At 38.4% G+C, this 13,121-nt stretch overlaps 1 protein-coding gene across 28 annotated transcripts in view; it reads left to right on the forward strand.

The window, feature by feature from the left end:
• The window catches only part of PTPRM (protein tyrosine phosphatase receptor type M), a 413,795-nt gene that overhangs the window by 232,032 nt on the left and 168,642 nt on the right, over positions 1-13,121 (forward strand). For all 28 annotated transcript variants that reach the window (XM_083746769.1, XM_083746763.1, XM_083746742.1 and 25 more), the window contains 4 exons: positions 2,434-2,742; positions 3,136-3,245; positions 7,215-7,416; positions 8,705-8,807. In XM_083746769.1, coding sequence (XP_083602895.1) covers positions 2,434-2,742; positions 3,136-3,245; positions 7,215-7,416; positions 8,705-8,807 — 724 coding nt within the window. The remainder of the gene's footprint in view (positions 1-2,433; positions 2,743-3,135; positions 3,246-7,214; positions 7,417-8,704; positions 8,808-13,121) is intronic.

Below are 13,121 nucleotides of genomic sequence, written 5' to 3' on the forward strand. Positions count from 1 at the left end.
TCTGTCATAGGGCATGAGCTGCTGTAGAAATTCTTCTGCACTTAGAATGGATCAGAACTAGTGCTCAGAACCAGTATTTTAATGAAATCTTGTTTTTAGGCTTGGTAGCTGAGTAAAGGGGATCAGAGTCGGGCAGAAGAATGGAGGTGATAGGGATAAGACGAAGATGGGGGTACTCTCATGTATGAGTCTGCTCTCAAGTACTAAGTGCTAGGATTTCTGTAAACATCTGCAAAACTTGCTTGCAATGGATAAGCGAGAGCCAGAATGGACAGCAGAAGTTTAAAAGGGCCTGTGGTCAAAAAGTTTGATGTAATTAGAACAGTGAGACTCTTAATGAAAGCATGAACCATGGGTTTGAAGGCTATATAGTTTGTGATTTTAGTGCCTTTTCCTGCAAACTTAAGATAAAATGCAAAATATCTTTGAACAATGTTGCAAGCTTGCAGGGAATTATTAGAAGCCAGAAGTGATGGAATCTTGTGGCAAGTGTTTAGAACATTCTTGGTTAAGACATGTTGATTAATAAACATGAGCCGGCAGATGCATATTAATCTGTTTATGTATAAGAGATTTCTAGCTCATTAAAACTCTTCTTGGCATTTCAACAAGCGAAGCAGTAGATAAAGCTACTCATTGTCTTTTATCTTGTTGAGGGCTCTCATATGAAATAAAAATCAGATTACAGCTAAATTTGTATAATAGCTATACTGATGACAGACTTCTTTTACCAGATATGTAAGGAACCCATAATATAATATGATGGAAGTTTTTTCTCGAGTTTCCAATTGCTTTGGACAGTATAGATAGAAGCAATCTTTTGCATTTCATGGCAGTAGTTTGGGTCTAGTAACGGGGAATGGAAGGATCCATCAGTTTTGTTTTGTTCTGGTTCTCATTTTTCCAATCTCAAATTCCGCTCATAACATTTCTGCAGCAATTTGCAAAAAAGTTTTTTCAGAAAAAAATCTCCCTGAAAATTCATCAGTATTTTACTGTGAATTTCTCCCAATAACTACATCTTTGTGTGCAGCTTTGACTAATGTGCATGCTTTTGCAAGCAGTTGACTCTAATATACATGTTATTATTTTTTCGTTATTTTCACAAATATATTGATTTTTTTTATGTACACTTCCCTGTTACGTATGTATTTTTGTAAACATTGTTTGGTTGCAGAGCTGCATCACAAAATTCAGATGAGTGATTTTCAAAGGATGTTGATTTGGTTCTCATATTGTTTAGGAAAGTGGGAGTGTGAATGATTCACCTTTAAATGTGAACTGTATTAAATTTCTTTTGCATCCCCAGTCATACAACTGTTCTCACCCTAAACTATGACTTTGTTATAGTAAAGCTAAACAGCTTTGTTGCTGTCTGTCTGCTGTTGGATTTGAGCCCGCAGAAAAATGTTAAGGTGTTTTGTGGGACATCTGGCTTGCCACTAGCACATATGAAAAGGATCTAGTGGGGCTTGGTAGGCCACAAGCTTTATATAAGTCAACAGTGGGATGCAGCAGCAAAAAAAGCTAATTCTATTTTAAGGTGGATCAACAGAAGTATGTGTCCCAATCAAAGGAAGTCATCGTTCTGCTCTGTTCTACCTTGGTCAGACCACACCTGGAGTACTGTGTCTAGTTCTGGACACTGCAATGTAAGGATATTGACAAGCTGGAGGGTGTGCAGAGTAGAGCTACCAAAATTATCAAGGGTCTAGAAACCAAGCCTCATGAGATATGGTTGAGGGAGTTGGGGATGTTTAGCCTGGAAAAGAGGAGATATATGATAGCCATTTTCAAATATCTAAAGGCCTATCACATGGAAGATGCAGCAAACTAGTTTTCTCCTGATATTGAGGGTAGCAACTGAACAAGTTGCTTCATGTTACAAGAAAGGAGATTCTGATTAAACACCAGGAAGAACTTTCTGACAGTAAGAGCTGCTTGACAGTGGAAGGGACTCTGGAAAGTGGCTGAGTCTCCTTCCTTGGGATTTTTTTAAAGCAGAGGCTGGATGGCCACCTGTCATAGCTGCTTTAGCTGAGATTCCTGCATTGCATGAGGTTGGCCTTGGGCTCCTTTCCAATGCTACAATTCTAGTATTCCATGATTGGTACACCGTTTGCTTTGCATTCATAAAAGGAGCTGTTTCTAGTCTGTTAATACATTTTGTAATACATGTTGATGGAGGACTGGGACTAAACTCCTTCTTCCAACAAACTGCCAGTATCATTAACACTAACAGTGTCAGTCATCTGCCCAGCCACTATTCATATACAGGTTCAAGCTAGTATTCAAGCACAGACTCTGTAGATCAGAACCTATGTTCTTTTCTCCTTCCCTATACTTCTTAAAAATATCTTAACAGTATTTGCTTTCACTACCATACATCAGATACAAGCACTTGTATGAAAATGCATGTCTTAATTTTTACAGATCCTATGCGTGGTCCAAGAAAACTAGAAGTTGTCGATATCAAATCCCGGCAAATCACCATCACCTGGGAGCCGTTTGGCTACAATGTCACTCGTTGCCATAGGTACAATATCACCGTCCATTACCGCTACCAAGCTAGTGGACAAGAACAAGTCAGAGAAGAAGTGAGCTGGGACACAGACAATTCTCACCCTCAGCATACCATTACTAATCTGTCCCCATATACTAATGTCAGTGTCAAGCTGGTTCTTATGAATCCTGAAGGACGAAAAGAAAGCCAAGAAATTGTGGTACAAACGGATGAAGACGGTGAGTTTTTAATGGTTTGCTGAATGCATTAATATGCATAGACATGATTTTAGGGGTGCTTATGCAGTCCAGCAAAAAACATATAAGACATATACATAACTGCATATAAGTGTGTTGAGGATTTGTTGGATAAAGGAAGCATAAAGATGAAGGATACTGAGGACTGACATGATTGTCAGGGACAAATGAGTGAAATGTAGTTTGCAGCATTACACGCAAACACATATTTTATGGGTTGGATCTAGCATGGCCAGTGCATAAGCCATTACTATTTAAAAACCTGAATGCAGCATTTACAGTGTGGAGCTCATGTTCTTATAGCGATAGAATCTAAATGCAACATTTTATTTCACAATACATATTCCTAAACATCCTTTTTTTTTAATGCATTAGTTCCAAGTCCTGTACCACTTGAATCTATCCAGGGAAGTATGTTTGAGGAGAAAATCTTCCTTCAGTGGAGGGAGCCAGTGCAAACATATGGTGTGATCACCCTATATGAGGTATGTAAAACCACTTGTCCTGCATTCTTGGTGTAATCTAGTTCAGCATCGTGTTCTCACAGTGGCTGAACAGTTGCCTGTGGCAAACCAGCAAGCAGGATTTGAGCACAAGAGCACTCTCCCCACCCCATGATTTCCAGCAACTGGTATACAGAAGCATTGCTGCCTCCAGCTGTGGGGCAGAGCATAGCCATTGTGGCTAATAGCCAGTGATAGCCCACACCTCCATGAATTTGTCTAATTCTGTTTCAAAGCTATCCAATTTGGTAGCCATTGCTGACTCCTGTGGGAACATCTTCCATAGTGGTTCTCCAAGTGTTGCGTGAAGTACTTCCTTTTATCTGTCCTAAATCTTCCATCATTCAACTTCATAAGATGTCCATGAGTTCTAGTCTTGTAAGAGAAGGAGGGGATCAGTACCTTTCATAACTGAAGGTCTAAATAAAGTTGCAGTGTTATACTGCTTATGTATCACATGTCTTTCCTTCCTTCCCACCCCCAGTGTCACCCCCCCCCCACAATTCCCTCATGTAATAAATTTTGGCAAGTACAAGACAACACTCTGTTATTAGTAAATCATTGCATTTTTAAAGCCTGTAATATTATTCAGTCTAGTTATGTAGTTCAGTATTTGAATGCTACTAAAAGTATCTACTAGGCTATAACTCAGGAGTAAAAACAGGAGTGAGAATGTAATACTGAATACTGCTGAATTTCTGCAAACCTTTTGTAATAAGAAAAAAGCAGGTCCCATTAAATGAAACACACTAGCTTTTAAGAATGCAATTTCAACAAAATTATATGTTGTTAGTTTTACATACAAATCCCAGCATTCCATGCTATAGGGAACCTGGCCCTAAATATCTTTCAAAAATATTAACAAAGGAATGCATTTATTATGCTGTTGGACCATAATCACTGTCAAACATCTCACCTGACTAAACTACCCTTATATTTATTCTTTCCTTTCATTTTCAGAAAGCATTGTTGAAATGCTTGGCCCCAAGACATAAAAGAAAATATCTAATTTGGTATTATTAAGCTTTTAGTGCTGTCTTGCTGTTGAAATAGTTGTGAAAGGATAATTTATTATGAAAAGATATGTATTATGAAAACTAACTAGTTTAACTAATTGCAGTTTCATAAGTAATCAGAAGATGATTGGTCTTGTCATTTGTTTTTTATATTTGGCCACGTAAGGCCTTTCAAAGAACTGAAAGGAGGTGTCTTCCTCTCCCATCATCCCCTTTTTTGTGGTGCTTGCTTCTGTTTTTGGTGTTTATGTGTAGTCTGATACAAAATGATGAATGTGTTTGGACCTGGGCTACAAACCAGCCCACGCTTCAGACAATGATTATCTGTGCCATCTTTTCCCCGCACATCTCATCATAGTCTCAAAACTACCGTACTCTGTATTTTCTTTTTCAGAGGCTTGGTTTATATTCTTCCTATAGGGTTGTAGCTTTTATGTTCTCCAGAACTCTTTATCAAGGTAGATTGTAAACAGGGGGGGAAGACAAAAAAAGGTGGCGTTAAAGCCACTTGTGCTTGCGTTTGGTAAGAATTTTCGGTAGAGCATGAGACTCTTAATCTCAGAGTCGTGAATTCGAGCCCCTTGCTGGGTGAAAGACTTATGCATTGCAAGGGGTGAGGCTAGATTATCCTCGTGGTCCCTTCTAACTCTGCAAGCCTGTGATCCTGTGAAATAGTGGAGTGCAGGAGGAGGTAGCGTACATGCAGGTCACCCTATTTCAGGTGCTATACGGGTTTTAGGTTGTAAATAAGCTTCTTGGAAAGGAATGGCTGATTTCTCATCTTTATAAATACAAAAAGCTGCTGTTGCTGAGCTTTGTTTGCATACTTAGGCCAAATATACAGGAAGGCGGGACCAAAGCAGCAGATAGTGTGGTGGGGCTTCTGCACTTAAACAATCTCCCTCTGGATTTTCTAACTGCTACATACTGGAAGCAGTGAGGTCGGCATAGTGGAAACACGCAAGCAAGGGTGCTGGACTGGCTTCACCAGCACACGGCATCAATCTCACTATGGCCTCACCCTCACTCACTCCTTCCTGGTATGCATCAGGTGACCAGTGCAGCCTCATCCTGCTGTCAGCTTCTGGAATAAAGAGAAAGTCTGACATTTATGTCTGGTTATAATAAGCAACAATGGTTGCATTTGTCAAATGGATTACAGTGGTACCTCGTGTTACAGACGCTTCAGGTTACAGATGCTTCAGGTTACAGACTCCGCTAACCCAGACATAGTACCTCGGGTTAAAAACTTTGCTTCAGGATGAGAACAGAAATTGTGCAGCAGCGGGAGGCCCCATTAGCTAAAGTGGTGCTTCAGGTTAAGAACAGTTTCAGGTTAAGAACGGACCTCCAGAACGAATTATGTTTTTAACCCGAGGTACCACTGTAATCACATCCATCTGAATACCTGAGTGTTTGTACTAAAAACATGTTGATTACTGTACTTAACACAACAGGTGTATGTTCTGAAGTAAAATATTTCACCATAAGACCATGCTGGCCCTTCGCATATAAAAACCCTTGTGCATGATGGCACAGAGAAGCACAATGACTTACGTTGCATGTTCCTGGCATGTAGTTGTCCCACCAAGGCAGCAGTGAACCGGCCCCGTAAACATGTGGAGGTTTCCACCATAGAAGGGAGATAAGGTAGAGAGAAACAGAAACATAGGTGAACTAGGGCCACATTTATTGATTTAGTGGCTCTGAAGTGGTGGCAACAATTCAGGAAGCTAACTGTAACACAGCAACTGTGGGTTAAAAATCCTATAGATAAGTGCCACTATTGCTCAGTCCACAGGAATCCACATTGTTTCAAGCATGAAACTGATTTGTGTGGCATCCAAAAACATTGTGTATTGTCTTTTAAAACCTATACTCTATTCTGAATTAAATTTCCATTTTGCTAGTAACCTTTTATAATCTCAGAGGTCAAAACTGAGAGCTTCTGTAAATTAAGAGCTTACACAGGGTCAGTGCTGAGTTGAAGTTAATTTAACCTGTAATTGACCTATGCAGAATTGGTTTCAGTAGTGCTTGTGTGATTCAAGTTGCAATACCATGTGTTCTGATCTTTAAAACTGCAGTATTAAAGATCTACCATGCTGTGTTGTGAGGATGATATTTACTTCAAAGCACTTGGGATATTAAATACTCTGGGATACTTAGTTCCAATTTAAGGGGACTTAGTCATAGGTAAAGTGTGGTTTGGATTGCAGCCTAAAAGTGTCACAGAAGAGAGCAAAAGCAAGCCACATTGCGTTGTAATCATTTTTTAAAAATAAATGTTGAATAAGAAATTAGATTTCTTCAAATGGGGAGAAAATGTGGTCATTAGTACTCTACGGTTTTAGAAGAACGTCCTAGAATTGTCCTACTCCTCAGAGTTCCAAGTAAAGCTCTTTCCATGTTGTTTCTATTATAATAATTATTGTCATCGTTATCATAATAGCAACATTGTGTCCTTTATGGAGAATTTGCTTGAATTTCACCTTATTTCACAAGCAGATAATACTTTTCAGTGGAAGCAGAAATTTGGGGCAGGCTACTAAAAAAACATGGCTATAACTCTTGTCGTTTTAAGTCAATGTTTATTTGTATTTTTTGTGCAAGACCAACATTAATGCACTTCCTCCTAAAAGAATTACAACATGAAAACCAATGAATTAAAGGTATTAGCTTAAGTCTGAATCATAGCCGTTATAGTTGTCATCTAGGTGCCTCTAAGTCCCTGTATCTATAAAAGTGATAACTCATAACAGTTTTGTCTGAGCCTGTGTTCCTTCATTGGATTCCGGATTTGAAGCATATAATGGAGTAAGATAACTTATCATAAAATGTCTGACAGTGCACACATCAGAAGGGTTTATTGGATAAAAATGCAATCTTTGTACAACTGCTGAAGATATTTTATAGCTTTGTTTTTCTTTTGTAGATCACCTACAAGGCTGTCAGCTCCTTTGACCCAGAAATAGATTTATCCAACCAAAGTGGACGTGTTTTAAAGCATGGGAATGAAACACACTACTTATTTTTTGGGTTGTATCCTGGGACTACTTACTCGTTCACTATAAGAGCCAGTACAGCCAAAGGCTTTGGGCTTCCTGTTACAAGTCAGTTCACCACAAAGATCTCAGGTATTAGTTAAAGCCAAACAACATTTCTTATTTGAACTAGATAACCATTACTTTAATTTACATATAATTTTGCAGCAGTTATATAGTATGGGTGCAGTGTAAAATACCTATCTTTTCTGAACAATTTAAATGTTGTGTTTATAATTTCTTGAAAATTCATAAAAACTTCTGTTAAAAAAATGGCATTTAAACATTTTCTGTTAAAAAGCCTAGATATATATCCCTCAATCCGCAAACCTATTTGGGGATGTATATGATTATTACTTGCTTTTATGCACCTTAAGAAGGTTAAACTTGGGACATTTGTATAGCAACCCTGCAATGTAATCCATTGCTTTTCTACCCAATTTCTACCCAATTTTTCTACCCAAGTTGGCCTGAGTGTAGCATGCACCACTGTTTGGTTTAGTTCACTCTTCTACCCCTGCTGCTGAAAGGGATAGTAGCTGCAAGTCAGAGATGGGTCAGTTCAGATTCCCATCTTTCATATCTTTCAGATTTACCAAACAATAGTCACGTCTTCTTTGTCTTTGACCTCCTTACAGGCCAAACCAAACACTCATTAGCATCTAGAAGTCTCATGCACTACTGATTAGTAAGTTCAAATGTGGTTGCTTTTACATGATGGCCTAGTGTAGTGCAGCAGATATACTAGTTCAAGGTTTCCCAAACATGGGTCTTCAGCTAGCTGACCGCTGGTCCTCCCTGCTAGCTAGGGATGATGGGAGTTGTAGTCCAAGAGCAGTTGGAAACCCAAGTTTGGGAGACCCTCTACTAGTTGGTTATGGCATGTCAGATCCAGGTTCAAATTGCAATTTATCCACAAGCTAACTGGGTGGTCTTGGTTACTTATGTCTTCATTCATTATCTAGTTATGGTGATACAGTAAGGATGATAAAAATCTGGTGGTGAAGGCTGTTAATAAGACAATGGTAATAATTGAATACCATATTTAGTTTCTTTTGTTGCATAGCAGACCAACACATGATATAAAACTTGCTGCAGTTCATAAGACTAATATTACACACGAACATACGTTTTGAGTGTTCAGTCAGCAGAAAAATGCCCTAATAAAGGTACAATATGTACCAGTTTATAGCTTAACTTGTTATTGATGGGCTACCCTGTTAACTAAAAGCATAGCAATTATTTTATCATAGTTTGTGTACACAAGGACTGCTCTAAAATAGTATCTGCCCTTGAGAAGGTTTTTTTTAAACAAGATTTTAAAGATCATAGAAAAGCTGCACATTAAAGAAGTCTGCTTCTTCTGTTCTTGTTTTTCTAGCACCGTCTATGCCACCTTATGAACTGGAAACACCTTTAAATCAGACAGACAGTACTGTAACTGTTACACTGAAACCTGCACAGAGCAGAGGAGCTCCAGTCAGGTATGATGGTATTGGGGAAGCTTTACAAAATTAAAATTAAATCTATTTATTTATTGACAGTGTTTCCTGGTGACTTTTTTTCTAACTTAGCAATCTGTGCTTAAATCCATATTTGTGTTATCTCTAATTCAATTAAATAAGGAACAAGAAAGAAAGTCCTTTGATATGGAGTGTTTAGGAATTGTGTAGAGGATTTCAAAGCTTAGTCTTTGAAAATAAGGAACAAAGCTGCAATGTTGTTGTGTGGGTGGCTTCTTCTATAAGGTAATTGCTTACTGCAGTGTTATGAGTTCAAGGGTACATCATTATTTTTATCCTCTACTACTATGTTTTCAATAAGAACTCCTGTGGGCTTAATCATCATTATTTCAGGTAATCAGCTGAGACAATTTAGGAGATTTAAAAACTAAAATCTGTCATCATCAAGACAAAAAGAAATATATATATATACTTGTAACAAAACAAAACAAAACAAAAATCTTGCTAGTCCAGAATTTACAGCTACTTCACTTGGGAACTAATGTAGCATGGTGACTAAGAGGCTGAGCTATGAATCAGTATATTCTTGTTCTCACCTTTATGACAAATTCACTATGGTCTTGGGCAAGCCAGCCTCTCATCAAAATGAGGATAATAATATCAGCTTGTATTATAGGCTTTGTGTAAGGGTTACAGCAAAATAAATACATCAAGCATTTTGCAAAGTCAAAATAATGATTAAGTTTCTCTATAACAGTGTCTATATACAAGCAGAACAGAATTCCATTTGCACAACAAGTGTTCCTCTTGTCCTTCCACTCACACACTCCCAGTGTGCCCTCAATCCAAAGGGGAGGTTGTAGTGAGCAGAATATTACTATTTATTATATATTATTATTATTATTATTATTATTATTACTAGTAGTAATTAAGCAGTTTCCAACTTGCTTTTCATTATCAAGTAGAAGATCCATGTAAATACTTACAGAAAATAAAATAAAATAGTTGTCATTTGCCAGAGCCAATACATGTGCCAATTATGTGTACTCAAGCTCTATATATGCTCATTTGTCTTTTTGACGTCAAGTAAAATTACCAGATGGTATTCAGGATGCCACACAGCTAAAGTTCACATTGCCATAGTAAGGAGAAGGAAACATCAATCCAAAATCACTGCCCAGCTGTATTGTGTTTCTTCTTTGCTAATTAGCAATTTATGTTTGGAGCTGTGGGCTAACTTGCTTCAGCTGACCTCCTTCCCACGTTCAGGGTGTTGAAAATGAAATAAGAAGCTGTGGGTTCAGTTGCAGGTGAAGAGTCATGGAGACTAACTAGTTCTGAGAAACATTTTGTTCCCAATTAGGTACTATGTAAGTATGTGATTTTAATTCTCATACTCATCATGGACTTGTGAAATATGGTGTTTATTTGCATATGGTTTGTCCTGCATTTATTTTCCTTGACAAAATGCAGCTTCAGAGGTCCAGATTCGTTTAACAGGTCCTGCACGACAGGGCTTTCCCCTTTGTCCTCTCCCAACTTGCCCTTGCCCAAACTCACATCACCCCTAGCTAACAGGACCAGTGGTCAGGGATGATGGGAGTCGTAGACCCAAAACATCTGGTGGGCCGAGTTTGCCTATGGCTGGGTTGGAAGAACCCCAGAAAAGTGCCTAGGGGGAGGAGAGTGGAGGTGGTTCCATCAGGCAAGCAAACAGCTTGTGCTGATGGAGCAATCTCCTTAGCGCTATGTTAAATGTTTCCTAGGGCTGCAAACTAAAGCGGAAGGCCTACACAGGTTCTCCTCAAAATGATTTTTTTTTCTATAAAGAAATAGCTGCCCAGCTTTTTTGTGACACGCGGTTGCATGTAAATTAGGTGAAAGACTGGCACTTAGGCAAGACCAATGGATTCAAGTTGCAAGAAAGGAGATTCTGACTAAACAATAGGAAGAACTTTCTCACAGTAAGAACTGTTTGATGATGGAATGGACTCCCTCAGGAGGTTATGGAGTCTCCTTCATTGGAGGTTTTTAAGCAGAGGCAATCTGTCGTGGATGCTTTAGTTGAAATTCCTACATTGCAGGGGGTTGGACAGGATGACTGTCAGGGTCCCTTCCAACTCTACAATTTTATGATTCTAAGACATGATTTCTTATCCTCAGGATCAACAGTAAAAACTTTTTTTGTTATACTGTATATTGTTCTGAAATGTTTGCAACACACTTCATGCTCAGCACAAGTCTCATTGAAATGAACAGAAAGGAGACAAGAGCACCATATTTGTGTTTGTTCAAAGTAAGAGAAGTACCCAATAGATGTTTTTCTTAATCTGTATTCATCGTAGGGTAGAAAAATGTAGCTGTACTTTATTTATGCACTTCACTAAGTGCAATGGCTGTCTATTGATTCTGCTGTAACCACCCAGCATGGTTAATGCAGATTCTTGGAACTGCGCTAAACTTTTCAGTGTAAATGATTGTTGTCGTTTTATTGATCAACACATCAGCTCTGTCACATAAAAATCTTTAATTCTTCTGATGGATAGAGGGAGAAAGGGAGAGAGAGAGTAAGCACAAATTCTAGCACATTACTGCCAAGGATTGCTTGTTTTACAGCTTTGCCACCTTTCCTCTTTACACTTGGGGCAAATATAGAATAAGAATCTGGCTTTCTATTTTAACCTTGTTTGGATCCAGTCCATTACAATTAGACTTGCAACTTATTCAATAAATTATTGCTAGGAAGCATGACTTGTTTAAATGAAGTCAAATTTATATAAATCTTCTGGAATCATTTGTTATCAGTTAATGAAAAGTGAACATAAATCCAGAAAACCAAATTGTCCATTAGATTTCGGAAGCATAGCTTCATTGATTATTGCAATATTTATTAACAGAGATACAATATAGCCAAATAGCATGAAGTTATGAGACTGTAAAATCTATAATTTTGGGTAATTAGTTTTAGAAAGTGAATGAAATTAGACTCCTTTAATTTGATAATGCATTCATACATACTATTAAATTACAGTTCGGGTTTGTTTTTAGAATAATTTCAAAATATAGGCTTTCCTCCCTTTTTGAAACATCTAAACTTATCTGGACCCTTTGTTCTTTTCAGGAGTATATATTTTATTCTAAATTATTACTGTCAATTCATTGTTACGGTCATTTGACAATACTTATCCAACTCATACAAAATGCAAATGCATCTGAAAACAAAGGTTGAAGGGTTTCTTTGGAAATAATTATTCCAGAAAGGAAAGATTTTTAGTAGTATAATGCTAGAACCATAATATTTGACCCGTACTCTGTTGTTGGGTACTGGTACTTGAATTTCGGTCAGATATCTAGTTTTTAGGTAGCTCTTCAGATCAACAATTCCATAAAACTGTAGCATAAATGAATTTTTTTTAGAGCAGCCAAGAACCAGGTTGTGCTCTGCACTTGTAGCGCCTCCTCTTGTTGCTGCACATGCAGCACTGAAGTGACCTTTCTGGGGCACAAGTCTGGGCTGTGTGAATGGAGCTCCTGGGCTGCCCAGAGGACAAGACCCCCCCCCCCATCTCAGCCTTACTGATGTGGTCCAAGGGAAAATGGAACAATGCATTTGGCACCAATTGGGCTATAGGAGTTGGTGGAAAGAGGCATACAAGATGTCATTCAGCCCTCATAGGCACTCCACTCCAGATTTGTGTGGGGTTTACTCCTTACCTTTTCTTTTCCTTAAGAAAGTGCCTCCTGTATTGTTCCATAAATCTGGGTTCAAGGGTATGTGTTTGTTTCTAGTTTACCTCCCTTTCTCCCTGCCTTCAGCAGATTCATTTCAGCAACTGAGCATTACACTGTGCCTGTTGTTTTGTAAGATATCCTTACATTGGCAGTGCACGTGACTCATATGATCTGCACCCACTGCAGCTTTACTCAGCTGTAACTAATGCACAGTGGACTTGTACAGTCGGCTCTCTTCTGTAGACTTTAATATGAAGCTTAACTGAACAGCAGGATATCCTCCTCAGATTGATATGGCAGTTCTGTAGGCATTTGCATGATTTTGGAAACCGTGTCACGTCCTTATCAAATTATCCTGTTCCATAGCCTTCTTGATTTAAGAGACAAAAGTTGTAGTTTAGTGTTCCTATCTCTTTCCATGCCAGGATTGCACTTTTAGACAGTGCAGGCATATCTGTCAACTTCAGTGCTATTGCTCAATACTGAGTAATTGCCAGTTTGTGCAGGCTCACTGCTCAGGCGTGAGGGGAAAGACTTACTGAGTGATAACTGTCACACGTAGATGTAAATAATAGTAGTGAGATCTAGATTATAGCAGGCACT

Source organism: Podarcis gaigeae (genome assembly GCF_964106915.1).
Source record: "Podarcis gaigeae genome assembly, chromosome: 7".
NCBI classification, from domain to species: domain Eukaryota; kingdom Metazoa; phylum Chordata; class Lepidosauria; order Squamata; family Lacertidae; genus Podarcis; species Podarcis gaigeae.